General features: G+C 36.6%; 1 protein-coding gene across 1 annotated transcript in view; it reads right to left on the minus strand.

Moving 5' to 3' along the window:
- Positions 1 to 26,039, minus strand: part of LRP1B (LDL receptor related protein 1B) — a 295,406-nt gene that overhangs the window by 115,604 nt on the left and 153,763 nt on the right. The window contains exons 39-47 of the mRNA XM_063400998.1: positions 17,781 to 17,970; positions 16,150 to 16,354; positions 9,589 to 9,781; positions 8,461 to 8,586; positions 6,285 to 6,413; positions 4,799 to 4,918; positions 3,718 to 3,831; positions 3,392 to 3,541; positions 723 to 845 (exon numbers count right to left, since the gene is read on the minus strand). Of these exons, the coding sequence (XP_063257068.1) occupies positions 723 to 845; positions 3,392 to 3,541; positions 3,718 to 3,831; positions 4,799 to 4,918; positions 6,285 to 6,413; positions 8,461 to 8,586; positions 9,589 to 9,781; positions 16,150 to 16,354; positions 17,781 to 17,970 (1,350 nt within the window). The remainder of the gene's footprint in view (positions 1 to 722; positions 846 to 3,391; positions 3,542 to 3,717; positions 3,832 to 4,798; positions 4,919 to 6,284; positions 6,414 to 8,460; positions 8,587 to 9,588; positions 9,782 to 16,149; positions 16,355 to 17,780; positions 17,971 to 26,039) is intronic.

The following is a 26,039-nucleotide window of genomic DNA, read 5'->3' on the forward strand; positions in this document are numbered from 1 at the left end:
AAAGAGTAATATAAAATGTTCAGTCACGGTAAGAAGTAAAAGAAAAAAACCACAAAAAACCTGAAAATAACCGGAATTTCAGGTTTCAGCTAAATGAGGAATAGAAAAAAATCGACATTGCTTTCTGGTAAAATTTTGTTACAAAACAAATCTATTCAGGTAATCCATAAAAAGTGAAAAGACCAGCTCTCACTAGGAGTAAAACCAACCTGCTTTGTGCCTGAATTAGGTAATATTTAACAATGTGCAAAGATCTGAGACAGAAAAAACCCTTAACCCAGTTCACAGTTCATGCTGTATTTTATTTACATCTCTTTTGTCATTACTTTAAATAAGTTTATCTGTGTGGCTTTTGATGCAAACTTACACCTATTTTGAGGTTTGGGTATTTCCTGCTGGGCTCCAGATACTGATTCAAATTCATTATATCTGTGAAACTCTTCTAATGAGGAGTTGTGAAGAATTAGTGGAATTGTTAAATATTAAAATAATAGAAAATTCTGTATATAAATGTATCCTTAAGAGAGAAAAAAAAAAATAAAGGGTTTTCATTCTGGCATGAAATACAATTTAAGGTATTGACAGTATGAAGCATTAGAGTTGAATCTGAAAAAACAGCACTAAGGATTTTTTTTATACAATCCCTGTGAGATAAATGCCCACTTCTTTGTTTCCAAAGTGCATTAGTGACTAGAGAAATACAAATAAGACAAAATGCTCACCACAGTGCAATTCATCTACTCCGTCCTCACAGTCTTTCTGCCCATCACAAAGCCAGGTGGTCAGAATACATCTTCCACTAGGACAACCAAAATAATTTTCTTCACATGTGGGTTTGTTTTGAACTGTGATAAAATAAAGAATGTAATGTAAAATGGTCTCTACTAGTATGATTAGGAGCCTAATACATTTCTGCTAAATTTCTGCGTACTGATGGACAAAGTGTTTATGTTGAAAAATGGGAAAAATAAAATGTGTTCCTAAAAATGATTAAAAAAAGTGATAGCTAAGTAGTTTAGTGAGCTGAATAAGTTATTTTTATCTTTTTTTTTTTTTTAGAGAAGAATCAGAGCACAGCTTCAAACTAAATCAAAAGCCCTGAAGAGGAAAGGAGTTCAGTTTAGAGGTTTTGAGGTCAGGCAGGTCAGCATTGCTTGCTGTTTTACACCAGCTGAAGAAATTGCCCTTCTGAACTTTCTGCTGTCATTTACAAGATAATCTAATTGTGGCAGTATTTTTGTCACTGGGAGAAGCTACAAATCTCCTGCATGCACTTGACTAACAGGAGCTACACCAGTGATGCTGGAGCCAGAGGTGTAGACTTGGTCCGAAGTTAAAAAGTTCTCCCTTGTCTTTTTAATTTTGTTGAGTCAGAAAGGAATTTGAAATTTGACTTTTATGAATGCTTAGAAGCCAGGTGTGAGGCAAGAAAACATGTCACATGTAGAGTTTTATTTTAGCACAAATACTAGTCTAATAACAGCTTATTTTCAAATCTTAATCAAGGTCCTGGGGAAAACCCAGGATGAAATTCCAAGCACTGGAGACCACTGAAACTCTGCCATGGTTTTCATTATTCCTTCAGTGTATTGGATTTGTTTTCAGCCTCCTCTCTTTCAGAAGGAAAGGTAAAGTAAACATTTATGGCTTCTACAGCTGTATGAATGGAAAAAAAAAAAAAAAAAAAGAATAAAGAAAGAAGTGGGACATGTGATGATTTGGTAGATATTAAGGATTCCCTAAGTATAGCTACCCTCCGTGAGTATTTTGCTGTAATTTTCTGTAAGAACAATGACACTGAACCAAAGTGCTAATGGGAATTGCAATATTCATAACAGAAACAACACTCAAAAACTTAATGTGCCAGAGCTGGTCAGTTCTGAATGAAATGGCAAAGGAAATCACATGGAGGCTGAGTGGGAATGGTATTGCTTCCAAGTAAAGGGAGGAATGATCCAGGCAATTAGTCACACATTAAAATGATGGAACATTTTGGCACACATTCAGAATTCAGAGAGAAGTAATACAAATAAATGGACAATGGAATAAAATGCACATTAGTGTACTTATGCAACATTAGTTTACCGAAGCTGTAGCACACTGCTCTCAGCATTTTCCTTGCTATGAAAAAAACCTTTCTTTGTCTAAAAATACAGCAAATGATGCTATTTTGAGCTTAATGAAGTGTTATATACAATAAATTTTACATAATTAAGAGAAAATCTGGAGAATGTAGAGATTAGAATGGAAATTCTAACTTAATATGCATCTATTTTAAAGGACTGATGGAAGTTCTTAATGACAGCTTAGCTGACAGAAGTGTTGAAGTCCCAGGTTCCTCTGGATCCTGGTAATATTTTTGTCAATAAATTTGACACAATGTGTGTGAGAATTCTAATAAAACCTTCTGATGACACAACAGGATTATCATACAGAAAAAGAAAATATTAAATGCAAAGAACCAGATTATGTCCACTGCTGTGCAAAAATTTGATGTCTTTGAACATAAAATTAGAATTTTTAGTTTTACAAACTAATGAAATTTATTATTTAGTAAGTATTTACTTTTATCTAATGCTAGTTCTTAGAGGAAAGAGAGTTACTGGTCAACAGGAGGTTAATTTCACTCTAGAATGAATCAATTATAAAAACAAATGGAAATAAATAAAAAAATGTTTTCATTTTGTACTTAATATTCTCAAACTCAAACGAGGGGTTCTGGATAAAAATGGAGCAAACACATAAATGCCCTCCTTCATTGGGTAAGAATTGAATATTGTGAATAATTCATTGGCTAACATTAAATATAACCTCAGTCCTGTGTCTGGGGCTCAAGTTGTCATGATCCCTTTCTCCTGGCTGAAGACCAGAACTATCACAAAAGCAATAACCCTGGATTCCACCCTGGCAGCCTGTTCCAAGGACCTCCACCAAATAAAAGAGAAAGTAAAACAAGTCAGCAAGAAAAGAAATACCACCCACTAAAGCAGCAGCTAATAAAGGTTCCTGAGTGATTATGCTGATGCTTGATGAGCTCGACATTTTAATGACTCATGTTTTACTTAAATAAAAATGATAAATGACAGGCCTAACCTGGAGGAAATAGAAAGCTAGACATTACAGTTTGCTTCAGAAAAAAATCAGCATTCATTTGTGATAATTTGCATAATCCCAGGAAACACAAAATAAAGGCGAATAAACTGCGTTCAGCATCGTATTAATCTCCATGTTAAATAAACCAGCATTGACTGAATAAACATTCTGGAACTCAATGAGAAACACTCTTGCTCCCCAAATAGGACTTTATTTCTTTGTTTAAAAGGTAAATTAATGTTTTGTGTTTGGTGTTTTTGTGTTTTTTTGGTTTTTTTTTTAGTTTTTCCACAGTTACCTGGGCATTTCAGTTCATCTGTATAATCTCCGCAGTCATTAGATCCATCACAAATCCACTCTGGCAGTATACAGAGGGAAGTCGAATTACAGCTGATAAACCCTGAAGACTTTATCCCAAGTTTATAGAAGTAAGCACAGTTTGTATTATCTGGAAAGAGACAGAAAATTACCACACACCCAAGGCAGACTGCGAGCATCACAGTTCCATTTTCACGTTGGGCTGGAGGAGCCCACGCAGGCGCTGGAATCCCAAGCAGCAATGCCCAGGAATTAATGGCTACATAACAAGGGATAATTGTGGAGGGAGCAGCAGCACAAACTCACTGCAGCTCTTCTCATCCGAGGCGTCTGCACAGTCGATGATCTGGTTGCACTGCGCCGATCTCCCGACGCAGGCGCCGTCTGCGCAGCGGAACTCTGTGGAGGCGCACGCTGCCTCTGGAACACACGGTTACAAAGGACGTAAATTTGTATCCTCACAGGCCCCTCAGATGCACAGCGCACACAGGACCATGCCTGAGCCTCCTGCCTTCCAGAATGAGGCACTCAGAACACGCTGCACCTTCCAGCAGACACAAGATTTTGAGTTTATTACACCCTTTAGGTCACTAATTTTTTAATTTTTTTTTTAGCCTATAAGTTTCTCATTTTGAGATAATCAATATTTGAGGGAAGAAGAAGCATTTTCGGGATCATCCATGAATGCATCAAGTTTTATTCCTTGTAAAAACCAGCTTGGGGTTCTTGCCTATGTGTTTCCCCTCTGCTTATAATTAGGGAAATAATGAAAAATAATTTGGTGCCTTCAAAATACGCTGATTACTACAGCTATCTAGCTTTTAGTTAGAAATCTCGTGAAATAATATCCCCACCAACCTTTCTGAATTGTGTGGTCTGCTTGCTGGTCTTTATCCATTGGCTGATACACAGATAAAAATATTCATGTTAAAAGACATAAATCAAAAATCAATTCTGATAGGAAAAAGAGAACAATTCTAGTAAGTTTTGCAAAGGACATGGACATTGCCATGCTTCTGAGAAGCAGAGAAACAGAGCATTTGCTGCTTCAGAGAAGAAGCTCATGCAGAGAGGAAATCACCTGTCTTTCAATCTGTCTGCAGTAAAGTTACTCTTTCATTACTTCACAGAAGAAACAGCACCTGTATTTTATATTTTATACATATAAACCATAAAATATTATATGTATAATGCATATGTATATTTTATGTTTTACAGCCAAAACCACTCTCCTTCTAGAAGACTGTAGGTGCACACCAAAATCACCCTCTACATCAATCCCAACGTATGATTAAATCACACATTATTTTCCAGCTACTCCTATTTGCATAATGAGTATTTACACAGCAATATTGTGAAATCACCTCGGAAATAAGGTGCCATTTACCTTTGCAGTCCAATTCATCAGAGTTGTCCCCACAGTCGTCGGCGCCATCGCAGACTTTGTTGCTGGGAACGCAGCGGCGGTTGGAGCACGGCTTGAAGCCCTTCCGGCAGCCTCTGTTTTCTGGGAAGTTAAAGACAAGCACCCTGTTGGATTGAAACCTCATGAAAACAGCCTCACACTCAATCCAAACAAACGTCCCAGAAAAATATTTTAATTGGTGATGCATTAAAAAAAAACCCTTCAGAAATTGTTCATCTATTACGCGGCATAACTGGGGCCGATAAAGGGATAAAGAACAATAAATGGAAGCATGATGGGAAAGAATGACCAAAAAAAAGAAAAAGGGAGTCCTAATTTCTGCTCTTCATTATCTTGTGGTACAAAATGTCCACATGCTTTAAATGCATTTGTTTCGACACATTTTTTTTAGGGACAGTGTTTGCATATGGCATCACGGAGAATGAAGCATACGAAATTTGGCCTAAACCAAAATAGGAATAAATGGAGAATAAAACAGCAACAAATATTAGCAGAGAGATTTCTGGATTTCTGAGCACCAATACCAACATTTTTCTGCTCAAAAACACATTTGAAGAACATATTTATTTTACATATAATGATATGTTTGAAAATTCAGGACTGATTTACTGAATCCCTAATCACTGCAGAAGTCACAATAATAATGTTCACTGTGTTAGTTAATCAACAATAATGAGTCCAGCACCCTGTTCTTTATCAGATTCAGAAAGCAACCCGCTGTATATGACCTAGGATTGAAAGGACCCCAGTTCTGCCTGTTTTCTTTTTTCCAATGTGTAGCAAAATATTTGGTACAGTTGATTTAAGTGAGGCAAAGTGTTCACTGTCACACTGCAAATTAATCATAAAATTATGTGGCAAATCCATGGAAAAACAAATCGTTGGATCTCAGAATCACAGAATCATGGAACTGGTTTGAAGAGACCTTAAAAACCAACTCCTTCCAGCCCCCCTGCCATGGGCAGGGACACCTTCCACTGTCCCAGGCTGCTCCAAGCCCCATCCAGCCTGGCCTTGGACACTTCCAGGGATGGGGCAGCCACAGCTTCTCTGGGCAACAACTCTTGTATTGCTAAATCTATTTATAAATTTAATAACTAGCATTTATATATTTTACAGTACTGTACAATAAGGTATCTTCCACCTTAAAAAAAAGCAGTTAGCCATGTTTTTCCTTATTTGTTTCTTAGAGACAGAGACATGAGAGCATTTGAGATGCTTTTTGTTAAATATGTCAGTTAATACGTGAAGTTTGCAAGAAAAAAATATTTTCAGGTGATTTTTTCCATGTCATGTCAAGGTTTTCATAATGTAAGTTGGCATTTTCTTCCTGGACATCTTGGCCGAGCAGTTGGTGTGAGAAAATAGAAAAATCACAGAGGAAGCAATCTAAGCATGTATAACACCAGAACGACAACGGGAAGGTGAAAGGTCTGGAAATACCTACCACAGTAGAAAAGTTTCTCATCAGACTTGTCCTTACAGTGCACAATGCCATCGCAAGTCAGCTGATAATCAATGCATTCACCGTTCCCACATTCAAACTCTGAATAGATGTTGCAAGTAGAATTCTTACCTAAAAATAAACCACATTAACGCCTAATTTTTAAAAGCTTTTACAACTAGTGAAAATGAGAAAATATGCTGGCTGCACTTCAAATCTGACCCACATGAATTGTGAAAACCTGAGTACAAAACAGTAAAACACACCATGGCATCAGAACTTAAAAGCTTCTACAAAGAGAACCTGTAAAAGAAAATACATTGACAAATATCCATGAAGAAACATGTAGTGAGACAACTCACAGGCACTCATTCTGATAAGAACTTTGGAACTTCTTCCACTCACCTGTGCCCTCCCAACCTCCAGCTTAAATGATACAGCCTAAACCCCAATGCAGAAAACCTGCTGCTTCCATTTTACTTATTTCTTTAATTCACAAAAACCCTCCCCTTCTCCTCTAGTGGATGTTTCATCTATTATTTTAGAAGCTAACTAGGTGAACATTTAATATTTTTACTCTTATACTCTTAAGAAACTAAAACACATCACAAATTGGACACAACTATTTGGCACGAACTTCAGGATAGGTCATACATCTGCTTTGTGAGCAGGGTTCTAAATCAAAATATCAAAGTGGAGAGAAACGAGGAGCATTTAGGACAACTCTAGAAGAAGAACAATGGGGAAATGATACCCAATTGTCATGCTTCTTTCTTGTTTTCATTATAATCACTTCAGTACACATTCAGAAAAAAACAATGTCTGCTATATGCAATAGCCAAGCCAATGTAAATTGAAAGCATTTCTTGATTTGATTCAAACAAAGAAAGAGTGCTGAAAATACAGATTCTGACCAAGGTAAGATCTGGTCTTGAATATGTTTTGTTTAGTCCTTTACATTTGAATTTAAGTATTTTTATCTCTTTTCCCTCAATTTTCTAGCATTGTAAGAACTTAGATCTTATGGAGTGTAATTCTCAATTACATTTGTAGTTCATCTGGTTCAGCACCTTAGACTGCAATCTTTAGAAAAAAAATGAAAAGAATAAAAGTATATATTGTACAATTTCCCCTCAGTTCAAGTGTAACTGGACACCCTTGTAGAGATTGCTCCCAACCCCATCTTGCAGAAACAAAGCATTTTAATGCCTTTCAAACGGTTTCTTTGATGACAAGTAAGTAGTCAGAGTAGTCATTACCCATATCATCATCTCTCCCTCTTTGAATTTCTGAAGCTTTGTCTCAAGACTCTTGACTGGCAGTAAGTTATACAGCCTAATTACACTGTGAAAGGACACTTAATTCCTTTTCTCAGCTGGAATTGCTAACTTTCAATTTTATTGAGTATCACTTTCAATTCTGTTATGAAGAAAGAAACTTTTGATCTCAAAGCTAAACTGCAGTCTGTCTTGCTTCTATCCTTTCTGTGCTACTCTACCCCATCATTTAATGTCTTCTTTTTTTTTCCTACAAACATTCTACAGAATAATGTAGAAGATTAAATCCTATTTCATGTCCTGGATGACAATTTAAACATGGTTTTACCTAAGAGCAGTTTTAAGAGTTGTGATGCATTTGAAAAATAAAAATGCCATATAATTATTATAAAATAAATTGTTAGGCATGTGAATTCAACTGCTGAACCTCTCTCACTTCCACTGCCAATCACAGGTTTGACAACATAAAGAGATAGGTGGGAAAGTGCTTTAATTAACGTTCAACTTCAGGAACTTATCCCACATAACCCTAGGGAAGGGTAGATGCAGATATTTCTATCTAAGCAGTAATTGTGATAAACATGTAAAAATTTTATTAACAAGAAACAGTATATCACTACAATAATAGGAGTTTAATGAGAATATTAACACTTTTTAAGTGTTAATATTCTCATTAAGATAGTAATATCTTAATGAGAATATTAACATATCTTAATATCTTAAAGAATAGTAAGTCAAAAGACTTACACGACGGAAGAGTTAAAAGCCTGGTTTGTGCCGAATTGCCAGATCAGTTTTTACAGTAGATGGAAGAAATAAAATTAATGGCTTGGGCCAACTGTCTTATGAAAGGCAAGAGCCTCCCAGCACAGAGAAGCATCGTGTCAGCCACCATTACTTACTCACACATCTGTTATCATCTATCAGGACTCTGTCCCCTCTGCACGAGCAGTTCACTCGTCCATCAGGCGTCAGAAGGCACAAATCATGGCAGCCTCCATTCATTTGTGCACAGGGAGATAACTCACCTGGAAGACAAATGACAAGAGATGAACTCTGTTTTATTAAATTTGCTTCAATGGCCAATGTCTTTGGGAGAGCAAAGATCACCGTATCGCAGATTCACGGGCAATTGATTTGGGTGTTATCAGTCAGATGAAAATGTCAGCATCCCTCAGATGCTGGCATGCTAAAGATAAACAAACACCTGGAAAATAATAATTTTAAAAACCTGCAACATTCAAAACTGCTGAAACTTGACAGGCAAGTATTTAACGGCTATCCACCCATAGCAGAAAATTCTGAATAATGCTTATTTACTTGGGAAAAAGACATACCCTGTTGGAACCCTGGATGCTGGAAATATCAGGCTTTCTGCTTTGACAGGTAGTGACCTTCAGGAGGGCACTGACTTTGACCTGAAGCTGTGGGAATGGCTTCCAAAACTGAGTGATAGCACTGGGAGTGTGTGTGTGTAGTTCACACAGAAGTGTGTAATGTCACAGGGTGAAATACTTAGAGTTTGGGGTTTTGGGATATGGAATATAGTAATATATATAAGGAACAATATGGAGGGATTTGGGTGGTGCCTGGGTCCTTCTTCTTCACTTTCTTCTTCCTCCTTCTTTTTGGGTTTTAGTGATCTTCTCTGATTGGTTAGTGAAAGCATAGCGGACATTGAGTGATCTTTAATTGGGTTATAAATAAAAATAACTTAGGTGTCGGGTTTTAATTTGTTTTGCTATTGTTTAAAAGTCATTGAAATGAAGTAGAAGTAGCCATTTTCTTGCCTTCAGAGACAGAACTCACACCTTGTGAGACTGTAACTTAGATAAGAAAGAATAAACACCCAAGCCCAAACGAGATACCATCATGTTTAGCATATTCCGTCCAGACCTAGCAAGAACTAACAACCTCCACAATACCCCACCTTTTCTTAGAAATGCCACATAAACTTTAACCTGGCTAAAACACAGTAAAATCCCAGAAATGAACGATGCTGGCATTAAGGGAAGTGCTGTGTGGCTTACAGCTGTTGGTGTCGTTGGCGACAGCGATGATGCCCATGGGCTGGTGCGGGATGTCGGAGCGCAGGACTTTGGTGTCTCCTCCCGTGTACTTGCTGGAACGCAGGATGGCTCTCCTCACCCCGTCTGACCAGAAGATGTACTCGTCATACACAGCCAGGCTGAGGAAAGTGCCTGGGCCAGACTTGACAATGACCTAAAATGCAGAAGTGAGACGGGAGAGGACGTGCTGTCACTGAATGAGGATTTTAAAGTGCAAACTGCGACTCCCATCACTTCTGGAAAAAGCACTTAATACTTTTATACCTGCAGCACCTGGGGAAATGAGATAACAGTACTTAAAATGTGTTGAAAGGATGCCACAGGCACCCAAATTTCAGAAAACCAGGCATCTGTTCCTTAATTAAAAAATCACAGTTTATCCAAATGTGCCTGTAAAAGTATCTACTCAACACTTTACCTGCTTAATAGCTCCAACAGAAAAGAGAAGAGGTTCTTTCAGCATGGCTGAAAGTCTAAAAATTCAGTCTTCAGGAACCAAAGTGAACTGAAGAGCTTTAGAACTGAAGAGTGCTCAGCATATCATCACATTAGAAACTTGAACCCTAGACAATAAATGTTTCGTGTTTCCCAATTCAAAAAAAAAAAAATCTCTCCACAGTAATAATTAATTTAAAATCTAGAAGGAAAAAATGAATTAAAGGTCACTATATAGTAAGGTTTGAAAGAAAATTCTAGAAATGCAATGAATTTGATCTCAATCCAAATCAGAGCTCCTGTAAAATATTGGCATATGTTCTTTCTTTCCATGTATCAGAATTAAAAAATTCACATGAACAGTTCCCCTTCTGAAGAATCTGACAAATTTTTTGACAGTTTTTTAGATGAAACTTTAATTTTGGCTGAGAGAATTACTGGAAGGGGGTTAATATTTCTCCATTAGACAATGGATATAAATAGTACTCTTACTATTTTTGTAGAATTATATTGTAGGTTTCTCTGGGAAAAATAGTAAGTTATATGTATTTATAAAGTGGGAGCAATTCTCACTCAGGCTATTAAAAAATCCTGTTCTATGTGCTACTTATCATAGTGAAATTGGGATAAAACTGGAAAAATAATATCCTTAAACTTATCTACTTGGATCACCATGGTTTTCCATCTGCTTTGCGTGCTTTATCCCCTTTCCCAGAGGGAGTTTATAACAATGATGAGATTCCATGGAGATCTCCATGAGCCAGCACACCTGATGGACCTGCGCCCTTTGTGCTTGCAAGGGGACGCTGTGTGACAGCTCTTCAAAAAATTTTGGGGTGAGAACAGAGCAGTAATTGTCAATCCCAAATTTAATTATTAATTAGTTCATTGTGGGTGTGTAGGAAGTCTTTCTCTCCATATAACAAATGCATCTAATAGACAGGACGTCCAAATTTCATTTTGTGAAACAAAAGCCCCCAGTTCTGACACTTCAGCTATGCCTTGGAGACCAAGGAGGTGCCCCAGAGTTCTGCAGGATTCAACACCAAGGGATGCTCCAGGTTTGTTCCCACCTGTGCCAGTTCAGGGTATCTCAACAACCTGCTGACATAAATAATTCTAGTCCTGTGCACAGGAGCGTTCCTGTCCATGCTTAAATTCACTTATATAGACAGAATGTCAAAACTACTTACATTAACCAGATAATTATAACAAATTCTGCTTCACTATGCACATCATGTATTTCTGCATATTTTAAAGCAGGTTGGACAGCAAATCATTTTTTCCAGGAAAGATTTTTTCCCAGTGATAAATATCCCAAGAGGACAACTTTTCTGTAACTAACATTTTTCCAGCACTAAAAGTATTAAAAGATAAGTGGGAATATATTAATGGCAAAAGATTTCTTCTCTAATTGTGCACATTTCCAGTAAGACACTTTTCATAATACACTCTTAAAAGGCTGCACTATTCATATTCAGACATTTATTTGGTGGGGTGAAAATCATGGATGTTTCTGAAAGATCTTTATGAAATCTGGCCACGCAGATTTTGCAGCCCCATATTCTTCTCTGTGACAGTGTGAAACTGTCCCAGTTGGAAAGATTTTATTGTTACAACCGAGGCTGGAGCACTGCCCTGCTCAGCTTTCTGTGTGGGGAGCACTGTCCTAATTCCTGCCAGAGTGTAACAGTAGAATGTAAATTCACTGCAGAAGTGATCATGCAAATACAACGTCACAGAACCTGACTCATTGTATTTCATTTCCTGGAGTCTCTGCATTGTGTCACAACCCCACCCAAGAACATTGGTTTTATTCAAGCAATGGAAATAAAGACTTCATATTTCTGTCAGCTTTTGGCCACCTTTACAGCCCTTTGAAATTGTAATTTATATAATAACACTGAAAGTTGTTGCAATTTTTGTTCCTATTTTTTAAACTCTAAATTGATACTAAAACTTACAACAACCTGTTGGGGGTTAGATTTGGTTTTTTTTTCTCTCTTCTCACAGAATTTTTTCCCATAAGTTTCCAAAAGCCTTGATGACTACTTAGTCAGGACAAAAAGAGTGCTTGAGGGATATGGCAGCACGAGGCTACACCTATTGTTTTTGAGTCCCTGGGAGTGTCCCTCAGAAGGGAGAGATGATGAGCTTTGGGAAAGGCAAAAAGACAGATCTGGGGGAGGGGGAGGCACTCTTGCTCTCAGCGCCGAGGAGGACGGTCAGGCTGCCCTCTGCCTCTGTCTCATACTGGGAAACCTATCGTCATCTGCTGTGTACCCGGGAATCCTGAACTCGCTTTCTCCAGCCTCCCCCCACCGCCGCTGCTTCTTCGGACCTTTGAGGCTCTCCTGCTACTCTGTAGCCCTGCACTGCCCAGCCCTGCCGGGACACCCCTGCTGTTCCAGCTGCCAGCGCAGAGCTCCTCATCTCATCCACCAGCCCGGGACTTTCCTTCCTTCCAGTTCGGCCTCTCGGAGTCCTGCAGGGGCACCCAGATCAAACTGCTCTGGGCTTTTGTAAAAGAAAGCCCTCAAGGTTCTTGATTCTGTTTATTATTGATGCTGTAGTTGTTGTTTGTTTGTCGTTTTGTCATATATACTAGTAAAGAACTGTTATTCCTACCCCCATACCTCTGCCTGAAAGCTCCTTTAATTTCCCTTTTAATTGGAATAATTTGGAGGGAGGGGATTTGAATTCTCCATCTCTAGGGAGGTCCTGCCCCTTCCTAGCAGATATCTGTCTTTCAAACCAAGACACAACCTAAGTACAATTTTAAAACTTTAAGGAATCATGAAAAGACATCCCTACCATTCCTTCCACCTGCAAGAGTGGAAGTCACACACATCCAAGTGTGCACCCCATGTTATAATAGTAAATGATACCAAAGTTCAGTACAGAAGATATTTCAAGCTCTAAGTAACAAGTGAAAATTTCTCTTGTTCCTTTACAGAGGTAAGGAGACTGAGGGGCTGGGGGATGGCAGAAACTGAGAAACAATTTAATTTTAATTGTGATCCTTTCTTATTTAAATTTTGCTTTTTAAGTTGCCCAGAAAGCTTTTGGTTTAGCATTTGACAGCTCTAATTTGAGATCTGCGTAGCAGTTTCTCTAGAAAAACATGACTGAAAAAGCAAAGCAGCCAGCCAAGGAGATGTGCCAGGCAGAGAAAAAATTCTGACAGAATACTGTAATTTTGATCATTTTCCCTTATTGGATTGTCATTAAGAACGAGACTCAATGACTCCTATCATGACAACAAAAAACTTTTACAGAAATACTGGGATTTTTTAAAAGAAGAATGCATAAAGTTAATGCACCAGCTTATGATGTAATAAAATATGATTTATTTTTATAAGGATTTTAACCCCAATGAATGGATTATTATTAATACTTCTTTTTCAAAATGCTTACTAAATGGGCAGCAGTACCTAATTAAGCTTTTTCAATGTTTTTTAGGGTTTTACTAGAAACACCTCTAAACCCATACTGATTTTAACAATCACACCTATAGGCCTACAAAATTACAACTGAGACCAAAACATTCCAGCCTGGATGTTAAAAAAAAACAAACAATAAAACAACATTTACAGGAAGTTAACAAGGTTTCTAGTTTTTCACATGTAAAATGTTACAAAATACTTAACACTGAAGAAGAAAAGGAAAAATAAATCAAAGTAGCTCGTGATTTTTAGAAAAGTCCAAAACTTGAAATCAGCTTTATTTGCTGCTTGCTCAGTGTCTGTGTTTATAAAAAAATGTTGTAATTAAAGCACTAAGCAGCTATGATCAGTTGTGGCCACAATATTAAACCCAAGTAAGGGCAGGAGAAAAAAATGGAAGAAAATGGGAAACAATAATGAAAAAAAGAAAAAAATGCTACCTCTGTTTTTTTAAACCATAATATCTGATAGAACAGAACAAAAAATGGTAAAAAACCAAACCTCACAAAATGAGTATCCTCTAAGCAATAAAAACGAACAATAATAACAAAAAATCTTCGAAACTTGAAAGAGAATTCCTGAAACCAAATACTAGCATTAAAATATCAGCTCAACACAAAAATCAATAAACCCCTACAATCCACTTTAAGGAGTCAGTTCAATATTGCTAAATGATTTTCTACTAATTCGTTGTACTAGATTGTTGTGGTGAGCGGAATGAAGAAAGAAGCTGCTGTCTGGAAGAAAATTCATGACATTACCATTAGCCTTTCATGTCCTACTATCCAATTTCTACCCTTGTTAACCCAACTGCAAGCAGAGAGCAATGAAGCAGAGACACTGGGGGAAAGGGTAATCTGCTTAAACTGGTTTTGACAGGTGGTTGGTGGCTGGAACACCCCAAAGAATCTGAGATCACCAGAACAGCGCAACAATCACTCCTTGCACTGAGGCTGCAGAAATCAGGGATCTCATCCAGCTGGACAGCGAATGAACAAAGTAAAACAACTGCCCTGGAAATATTATTTTTCACTAGGTCGATTATACAGTTAACAGGCTGGATGCTGGCATTGCCTGTGTCAGTAAAAATGCATCTGCAGCGGGATCAGCCGCTCTGCTGGGCTTGTCCTCCTGCTCTACCAACCCTCATGTGAGTCATGCAGGAAGAGTGAGAACACAGATCAGAACTTTTCACAACAGAATCAGCCGATTGTCCCACAGCAGGGATTGGTGTAACCCACGAGAGCCCCCAAAAACCCTTCAGAAGAGGGTGCTGGACTCAGATCATTGTGCTCAGGAGGGTTTTTGTTTACTGCCATGGAGAAGAGTTAAATTGTCAGAAAGTCAAACCAAGAGGCAAAATACTCAGAAAAATTGGAAGTTTCAATGTTCAGTTGCTGAGAAAACGGAATGATCCTTTTCTTCTTTCTGTTTCAAAGTGAAAGCCAAAGACCTGATTAAAAAAGCAGTTATTTTAATAATGGTTTTTATTATTAAGTGGTGTCATGTCCTACTTCATGTCTGTGACGCCTATTTTGTTAAACTTAATGCAAAGATGAAGTTAAACTATATAATCACAACCTACTAATTACTTTGTACTTAACTAATTACCTTGTACTTCTCTCTTAGTAAGTATATAGTGTATATATATAATATATTTTATATAGAGAGAGTATATATATATATAGTATACATGTATATATAGTGTGTGTATATTTATAATGTGTGTGTATATATAGTATATGTAAGTCTAACTTCTCTGTTAATAAGTATATAGTCAGAGACTGAAAACCTCAGAATCCATTTGGTTGGTTTGCCAAGTTTCTGATACATTTACTGCATCTGAAAGCATTAGTGAGCTGTGGTTAATTTTTATAAAATGAAAACAAAAGGAAAAAGGAAAAGCACATGCCTATCCATGCTGACTGTACTTCAGTTCTGCTCTTACAAGCTTGGCTTTCCTGTTTTATTCTGGAAAAAAATTGGCTAAAAATAGTGTGGGGTACTTCTGGGTAAGATTCAAAAAAACCCATATAATTTTCATTTAGGAGGAAAAAATATTTCAAAGCTCATAGATTGCATATGAAGAACTTTTTAAAAGTTAATAGATATCAAAGTGAGATGATGTGCAGATGATGTGATCTCTTGTAAAGCTGGGAATTGAATACAAGCCAGAACATGCCCTTAATTCATTATACCCTGAACTTTGGGAGGTACAAAATCCCTGAAATAAAGATTTCATGAAATAAGAGAAATGTAGTGCTAAAGATGTAACAAAACCACAAGCACAGATCAACTGCCTTCAGCACATTCCTAGTAAAAGATCTGCTTGAGCTGAAACTGAAAGAGTGTTCAAGGACCAAAATATATCATGATGAAAGAGTAACGGAGAGCAGTTCAATATCTGAAAATGCACAGTGAGAAAATATTAGAAATAAGATTCTCGAGTAACACTCAAGCGTTACACAAAAGAAACTCTGAGAAAACTGAGCATTATCTGTATTTCAATGGAGTTAAAAGCCTAACATACAAATAATACTAGGAGAAAATTAGGCAATTATTAATCCTTCTGTAAGAATTTCACTTTGAAGATGCTAATGACTGCATACAGTGAGATGTGCAGGAGTTCTGTTTTACTTACATATCTTTGCGATCCATCGTATTCACACCTCTCAATTTTTCCCAAGCTGCCATCTGAAAAGTAAAGTTTCTCCGCCCTGTGATCAATGGTGAGTCCATTTGGTGTCAGAATATCAGTGCTAATGATAACCTGGGCATTTTTGCCTGACAGGGTGGATCTCATGATGCTCGGGAGCTGCTCATTCCAGTTAGTCCAAAACATTAGGCTGTATTAAAATCAAAAAACCAAACAAAACCATAAGATACATTTTATAATTTTAATTCTCTATGAAATGAGCAACAGAGAAAAAAACCACAAATGACTTCATAAATAATTCTGAATGGCAACTATAAACAATTGTGATAATCAACAGTGAATAAGAAAATGTAACAGCCTATAAATAAATTATGTATATAAATTATAGCAGTTTCCTAGTTCATTAATTTGTACAGGAGTACAATATTTTTCTCTTACAGATCTGTTCAATCCTGATCTTGTCTCTGTAGTAATTTACCATTAGAGAGAGATACAAGCTGTGTAATGATATAAACTTAATTCTGCTAATGTGTGCATTAGTAATATTTAACAGTGAAATTAATCTGCAGCTTCTCCCATGTTAGAGCAGTGATAGAACTCTCTGCACACCCAAGGACTGGTGTGCAGAGGGTTGATAATGGGAAGAAAAGGACCTTAATGTGCTCTACAGGAGGCTCAGCCAGCCCCTTGTTGCTGTTCCCAGTGACAGAAAGTGTTATGGACCAGGCTGCAGATGGAATTCTAATTCTAATTCCTGACAGGAGCTGCCCCTGCTCTCACTGCAGCCTCCATCAGAGCTTAGGGGGTTTATCCATGGGACCCTGCTAGTTGCATTTTACACGCAGCATAAACTCTTGATTTGAATTAACAGGACATGAAGTCAGAGGTGGAAATATGCTCCACTACTCATGCAGCTTTGTATGTTCAGCTACCACAAAATAAAAACAGAATTTAATATGGCAGAAATGTTCCCCGACTTCCCCAAAAAGACAGTTACAAGAAGCAGAAAAAGCAGGTTGCCTTTCCTCTAGAATTAACAGGGAAAATTAAAGTACCTCAAATATGTAAGACACTGAAATAAAATAAAAATCCTCTCACTTACAGAGTATTTTTGAGAAGGAAGGAACTAAGTTAGACTTGTTTGCAGGATTTTGTCCATTGTTACATAATTTTATACAACACTGATTTCTACAATAAACACACGGGCTTCCATTTTGCACACAAGAAACTCAGACTTCTTTTATAGTGCTTAAATTAATTTTGGATTTTTTTTAAACTTTAGCAGTAACAGTGACACATCTGAGAAAATGACCACTCGCGGATTTGCATTTAGCTCCCTCTTAAGAGAAGCAGCTCGAATTCTTTTAGCGTTCCACAAACACGCAATGACTATTTGATCTGAAACATGAAAACATATAAAATGTTGAATCCTACTTCTGCAACTCCTTTATAAGAGCGAGACAATAAAAGACACCGACCATAAAACACGTTAACGTTTATCTCCCCAACGGAGAAATCCGATGAACCTCCGTAGGGTTCAGCAACCTTGGCTGACTGAAACAAAGAAGCGTTGCTTGGGGCAGGGTTGGGATTTGTAGCAGAGATGTAACACCTACTTTTGGCATTCGTCCAGGGCCAGCACGTGCGGGTGGTCGTCCTCCGCCATGGTGATGACGGCCTCGCGGTTGAAGGCCCCGCGGCGCCGCTGGTCCACGGTGTGCCTGGTGATGGAGGACGTGGTGGAGCTGGTCCAGTACAGAGTGTCCCAGGCCCTGTGGTAAGCCAGGCCCTCCACTGACCCCACATCTGCAAAATACCGATGGATATATTGACAGACAGAGCAAACCAATCTCCTGCTGGTGAGACGTTTGGTTTGTTGTTCCTCAGAGCTGACCCTGCAGACTCTCCAGTCATTTCAGCTGACTCTGCAGTTATTTTTATCTTTTCTGCTGTTTATTTTTATTGTGATCAAAATCTTACCATTTTCTTTTCATAACTTTAAATTAAAATAGCATAGAGGGCAAGACCACTGTTAATAACCCTTCACTACATTTATCAAGTCTAACTATCATTAAATTCATATTACCACTGCCGTGTCCCCAGATAACACATTAGATATAACAAACATTTATTCAAGACAATAATTATTTAGTCTCACCTTCAAATATCATTTAAACCAGGTCTGTGCATTTTTTCAATAGTTACTTGTATTATTTAGCACCATCTCTCAATGTCTTTTGTAGCACTGACAAGTTACATTAATAGGGATCAAAGCTCCCTGTTGTTAACAACTGTATTGGCTTTTGCTAAACACCTGAAAATTACTGAAAAAATACCAACTCTGAAGGTCTTGGCATCAATATTTAATTTTAATAAGCCATGACACCACACTCATTCATTCAACACAAAAAACTGTGAGCTAGGAAAAAAAAATAATGAACAACTAAACACATATTTAATGCCCTGAAAAGATAAATTGTATTTAATCCCAATACATAAAAGTGACAGACTGTGAGAAATAGGAATAATTATTTCCTACCACTATTTGTGAATTACTGCAGAAATATGTATGTTGATAACTTCACTTATTATTCTGCTAGAAACAAATATTTTTAGACCAGAAGGTTCATGCAGCTTATTAATGAGCTACAGAAGGCAAAAATCTAGAAATATAATTAGGATTACATTATGTTGGCTATTACAATTTACATGCAGCTTGTTGAAAGATGTAATTTTTACTATGAAAATCATATATACAGACAAAAAAGTCCCAACAAGAGTTTGATCACTTTGAAAGAGCAAACACTGAACCAAAACTTCAAGGTAAATAAATCAAAACTATAAGACCGATAATGATTTATCAGGTTTTTTTATGTTTCTTATTAAAACATCTGGCCATCTTCTGATGTCACATTTTGTGACGTGTCTGTGGAGAAGTAACAATTATTTGTATTCAAGAAGAAGCAACAGGAAAAATAAATGAGAAGACGCTCCTTAAAGGGAGGTGGATATGTGTAAAAAATAAGTTTGCCTACTTATGAAACAGAATTTATGAAACAAACCCCATGTATCTTCAGCTCACCTACAAGTAACTCAAAATACTGAAATATAGTGAAGGTTTTAAAAATCAGCAACAGAAATCCAAGGATAATCAGTTCTTTCAAATACTGTGAGAGAGATTTCCATTACAATTATCCACTGAATCCAAATTCGCAACTACATTCATTTGCCTGAACTCAAACAAATGTTCTTAGGTATATGATTTAAAAATTAGGTTTCCCTGTGTGGGATCACAACTTGGTCTTGATGGTCCTTGTGGGTCCCTTCCAACTCAGACATTCTGTGATTCTATTAAAAAATGACAAATGTATTGACATTTTCTGACCAATTCTACACTGCAATTGTAATGAACAAACCATCAAGCTGTTCATCGCTCCTCATATGTAATATTACAGAAAAAAAAAGCATTTTCCTGGTGTAACCTCTTGAATTCCTATCAACTTCACCTTTGTTTCCTGTCTGAATCTGTCAAGGAATTTGAAAGCAAACTGATTACAGAACATAGTGCAAAACTCTTTTGTAGCAGACAAAAACTAATGATGTTGTTCCTGTCACAGCGAGATGTGATCAACTAAAACACAACTACAGGGATGAAAGTGCTCTTCAACACCAGATTTGCTGTTTTATGAGTAATTTCTGTACTAAAGAGGGAAACTCAATTTTCCCACAGGTATCAGAAAGCAAATTTCTTCTTCTTACATCATACTGCAGTTCTGTTTTTAGGACTGTGAACGGTGACAGAAGAAGGTTTCATTCCACATTACTGTTTATAAAATGGCAATTTCTAAATTTTTGGAAAACCCCTCCATGGAAGGTTATGGCATGTATGGACACAACCAAACATTTGGCACACAGATGAAAAATGTTTTAATAAAATACCTAAAATATGCAGTTTGGCAAAAAAACCTTTGCCATACATACAGGTGTTCTGAAGGGAACAGAGCTAAAAAAAAGCAATCTATAAAACAATATTTCAAAGATAAACTTCAGGTAAAAGACCTGTAGATGACAATTGTTTCATAAGTAATTGAAACAGAAAAACTCAGAATAAAAATATATGCTCTTCAAAAACAAAAACAAAAAATCAGAGTTATTCAATTACTACAGGACAAGAAAAAATATTAATTAAAAAGAAAACTAGCTGCTGCAAACCCACACCAAATGCATTTCCTTAATTTCAGAAAAACATTAATTCTGAAGGATTTACACCAGCCACACTCTTTTATTTGCTAATAAAGTTTTAGTTTTATCATGTTTTGTACTTATGGAATTGAGAACTCAACCAATATAGAAGTGACTCATTTAATAGCTTTAAAAAAATCCATAAATAAGGTGGTTTTAAAGTCAAGGGCAGAAGATTTAGAGAGTGATAGAACTTTTAGATAAATCCTTACAATGGATAACACAAGTAACTTTGTTCTTGCTAGCATGTGGTGAGACCTGGATGTTCCAGCAGTGCATTTTTTTGTTAATTTATGTGTTTCTAGATTAAATTTGATTTTTTTTGTTTGTTTGGGGTTTTTTTGTTTGGGTTTTGTTAAAGACTCTCCAAATTCCTGTAAATCTTTTTATCAATGATAAAACAGTGACTAAGGACAGATTTATCCTGGAAATGGTTCTCTAGATTTTAGGCTGTTCTTTAAAACTAAAACATTTCAGCAACTTTGTATTTCTAAAGATGCAACACAGGAGAAGATTTCTAAGCAGTGTTATACCATTACTCATTTGCATAGATATTATTTTATATTTATTTATTGCATACCGCTTTAAAGAATATTCTAGAACACTTTTTTCCTTACATTTAATTTATCATCATATACTCAGTTACTAGAAAATACATCAGAAATATGTACTCATCCTCTCTGGTGCTATACTTGGGGGATTTAGTCCCAAAAGCCACTGACAGGTTGAAAATTAGCAATTTGTTTACTCTAAGCTTCATATTTTTGTAGCATCATGTAATATTCTGAATTGGTAAAGCATAAAGAAACTGGAAATGAAAAGAATCCCATTTGTTACACTGACATATTGAATTAAAACACTGATGGCATTAGATGCCTACAGCACTGATTAAATTTATTCTAGCCATGAAGCAACAGTTTATGATTTTCACATGAATAGCATACTTAAATGAAAAGAACATTAATACAATATGATATTAATATACAAATACTCACATTATTCACCTGCCACTGACATTCTGAATTAAATCAGTAATGGGGTGTATAACTGATTAAATATCTACACAAGAGAATGCAACAGCCTATGATTTACACAGGCAATGCCAGAGCGATCACATCATTGCGTTGCCAAATGCCATCTATCACTTTTACTGAAGTTAACGAAGATAGATTGCGTCCCACAGATGAGATGCAGCCTATAAATATTGCCATGCTGATCTTCATCTGACTTTCTCGGGGAACAGGAAAGCAACAAATCAATAACTGAAGAGCTCAGGATACGCTCCCTTATTAATGCAACCGGAAAATAAAAATACTAAAGGGCAAAGTTTAAATCGTCCAAAAATAGTTGAGTTTGGTTTTATATATATATATAAATATATACACTAATTCTCCATTATCTAGATTTTTACCTCTTATCTTGTGTTTTAAAACTATTTAGAAAATCTGCAGTCAGAAGTTTGCCACTTGCACCACTTCAATTAACTAATTCCTTTAATTTCCTATTTTAACCAATTCTTTAACAATGCTGTAAAGCAAGAACAACTGTCAACATCATCATTTTTGAACACTGAAAAGCCATCAGAGTAATCAGACTGAGCATAAGCAGCACTTTGATATCAGAACACTGGAGATGGCTTTAATGATCAGGACTCATTCCCTGACTCGGTGCTGCCGATTTCCTCCCAGGTTCAGCCTGTGGGTTGTTCCAGCAGACTGGGCACAGGAGGGGGCTGTGGCTTCTGTCACTCTCTTTGTGTAGGACTGTGGTGACAGGTAACAGGTGCTCACTGTTTGATCTGGGGTGAAAGCAAAGCCTCACCAACAAGGCACCCGAAGGAAAGTGTTTATTTTCACATCTGTCACTGACTGCACCATCAGAACTTTACATAATTCTCATCCTCACTTTGCTTTTCCAATACCAGAAAGCCTTTTGCTAAGCAATAGTTCTAACAGAATTAAGTTTATAATAAATTACAATAACCAATTATGACATCATTCTATTTAGCCTGAGAATATAATTTAGTTTCAGAGCAGATGTAAAGTTTGCTAAAATTATAACAAACATGAGCAAACATCTGTCCCATTTTCCTCTATCTTGAAAAAAATAAACCCATACTATAAGCTATAACAGATTATTAAATTATTAAAAATCATTTAATAAAAGGTTATTAAATGCAATAAGACAGCATGAACAAAGGTTTTGGGTTCATCCAGGTAACAATTAGCTTAAGTCCAAGACACTACAAGCATCTCCATGGATGTGACCTTATTACACCTTCACCCTCCTGAGACAACATTGGGAAGAATGAACATTTGTTGGGAATGATATGAAGAAATAGAAGACCATTCTAAAAGTGGAAAAAACCCTCACTCTTTTGGAGTATTTTTTGTGGAAAGTAATACTGAAATCTGGTATCTAGCAGAACATTTGGTGTCTGCCAAAATAACTAACAGCTTTTTATGACAAAATCTATACCTATCACCAATTAACTTTTTCCAGACAATGGATATAGCCCTTCCACAAATGTTCCCTGATTATTTAGCAAAGAAAAACAGAGATGCAAATCTGCACTACTTTGTCCTTCGTTATCTGAGATATAACTTCTTTAATAAATTTAGGGATTGTCGTAGGGTCAGCAGGAATAACACAGCAAAGGACTAATGAACATCACAAACTTCAAAAAATGCAGGGAACTCAACAATTTAGAAAACCAATGGTCTTTTGTATAACTGGAACCCTCCCAGGATGTTTCAACTAATCATTACTAGTTAGCAAGTGTTATGATATCATAACTTCAGTGTAGTTAAACATATCCATACAAAAGAAGATTTAAAAGCAGAGAGAGATCTGGAATGGAAAGCTAACACAATGAGATGGCAGTGTTTTACTAGATTATTAAAAATCTCAACAATTATCACAGAAGAAATGTTTTCCTAATTACAGGAGCACATATTATCTGTTTATGCATTACATGTGCACTCTAAAACACCCCAGAACTCTTCACCCTTACCACCTACAAAACAATATCATGACTATTCTAATAAGCACTCTAATAAATATGTATAATCACACATTTTTATTGTTGCTGTTGAAAAAGAGCTATTTGAGGCATTAATGGCAGAATAGCCTAGTAAAGCCTCATGATCTAATAATGTTTGCTGGATCACATTACCCTTTAGAAAAACCCAATAAAATTAAAGGGATGTTCCTCTGCAGCTTCTTCCTGACAATTCACCCAACACATTTTTACATTTTACGCAGCTAAATCACATCTGCTGATGGAAGAAAATAGCAAATGTGTACATCAATATTAATTTAAGGGCAATACTTAAAGTTGAATAAGTCACAAACACTGTTAAGTCTTCATGAACAATTTCAAATGCAATAGGCAGGAACACTTCCCCTCAGTAATGAGGCTGGGAATGCTCAGGACATACCAAACGAAAAGATCAGTGTGAGTCAGCTCCCATCATGAATGTATTTCAGAATTTCACACCAGGAATGCCTAAACAAAGCATGAAATGTGCAGGAATACACATTTCTAAAATAAAATAATAACAAAAATAAAGCTAAATATAAAATTAGTAAACTTAATCCACCTATAAAAGCAACTCAGATTTTACCCACTGATCTTAGTCTAGTGGAAGGCATCCCTACCCATCTTTAAAATTTTCTTAAAGGTCCCTTCCAAGCAAAACATTCTGTGATTGTCTGATTCTCTAATATGCAGCAACACACAGAAACAAATTACATTGACAAATCAGACACTTTGTTTTCCTCTTAAAATGTTGGCACTGCAATAATAAAATGTTTTACTAATTAAATATCTTCAGCTTAACAGCCTCTCACTTTCCCTCCTTTAAAAAGTGAAAATCACTGGACCTCTATTCCAACACACACAGTTATCAGGAATTCCATTCATTTATGAAATGAAAAGTGACAATATTCAAGTATTTATTTTTAACAGATTAAAAAGTTCTTTCCTGGGGAAGAAAGCTCCAAAACTAAAGGGAACTCCTACAATGTACAAAATGTAATACTCAGTAAGAAAAATGGGAACATAAATGCCTTTTTGACAGTTAAATTGGACCCATTTAGTAGGGAAGAATAGTAGCACACATTGGAACACCTTTAAAAGATTCAGACTGTAAAAAGCCTTAAAATACATCACAGGATCTGACACTTTATGCTAGCAGTGAAAAGATTTTTGTGTTCCTTGGGCATGAGTGCCTCAGGTTCAAAACAGGAGTATTTTTTCACATAACATTTCCTTTTTGTGCTGTGAAAGACTACACTGGCAAAACGCCTCAGTGCCGTTGTTTACACAGCCAGGAGAAAAAACCAGCTGAGTGTATCTCTTCTTAATACTTTTCCTTCTTTCTCATTTGATTTTTTGTTTGTTTTTCCTTGCCTCCACCTTTTTTCTGCAATTTTTAACTTGTTCATTGGTCTTCTGTCTACTGCTGTACCCCTGTATTAAACCTGTTGGGACACTACACTGCTTTTCTACAGATACACTGAGGCAGACTTTGGGTAGTGAATACATTACTTCAAACTTCTCACTATGATAAAGAAATACCTAAAAAAATGTGCACTAATATCCTAGAAACTGAAATGTTAATATCTAAAAAGTCTTCTTTGTATAAACATAAGCTTTGAAATAACTTAGATCAGCCAAAAGATCATTTGTGGGAAATGAGAGGCAAGAATAAGAGGCATTAGAAAGTGGGGATAAGAAAGATAAACTTGATAAAGTTATATAGGAAAAAAAAAAAAAAACCCACAAAAAACCAACCAACCAACCAAAAAACCAAACAAAAAACAAACAAAAACCCAAACAAACAAACAAACAAAAAACCCAAACAAACAAACAAACAAAAAACCCAAACAAAAAAACCCCACAAAAGAACAAAAAAACCCACCACAACCAGAGAGAAAGCCACTGCTGATTGACTGAAGAATGGTTTGGAGATATGAAAGAATGCCCTCAAAAAAACACCTACACTGCACAAATTATAAAGGTGTTAGGGCATGGCACACTGTGCACATCCTGGACTGGTTTACTGTTGTTGTCATTGTTTCTTCCTGCTGGAGACAAGACCCCACCAGGTACAGGAATCTTGGTGAGTTTTGAATCTGTTTTTAGTGAACTGGAACAAGTTAGATAAAGTTGTTTATGTGCTGTAAATCTACTTTTCCCTGAGCCGAAAACGTGTTTGCTAATGGGTTGTTTATGAGTTGCAAATCTGTTCAGTGAGGTGAAAATTTGTCAGATAATGGGTTGTTTATGAATTCTAAATCAATATTCAGTGAGTCGGAACTCTGTTAGATAATAGCTTGCGTATGGGTTGTAAATCTGTTTTCAGTGAACTGGAAACATGTTAGATAATGGGTTGTTTCTGGGTAGTAAATCTGTTCTCAGTGAGCTAAAAACATGTTAGATAATGGGTTGCTCGTGAGTTGTAAATCTGTTTTTAGTGGGCTGGAAACCTGTTTAACGAAGAGCTCTCTGTGTCTGAAGTGTTTTTAGTGTGCAGAAAAGTTCACGGATCTATTAGATTTGAGTGGCAGGTCTGATCTCAGGGAGGGAGAGATCCATCTGATCCTTTATGAGAACATCTACATTCAGT

This window comes from Prinia subflava, chromosome 6 (assembly GCF_021018805.1).
Source record: "Prinia subflava isolate CZ2003 ecotype Zambia chromosome 6, Cam_Psub_1.2, whole genome shotgun sequence".
Taxonomy (NCBI): domain Eukaryota; kingdom Metazoa; phylum Chordata; class Aves; order Passeriformes; family Cisticolidae; genus Prinia; species Prinia subflava.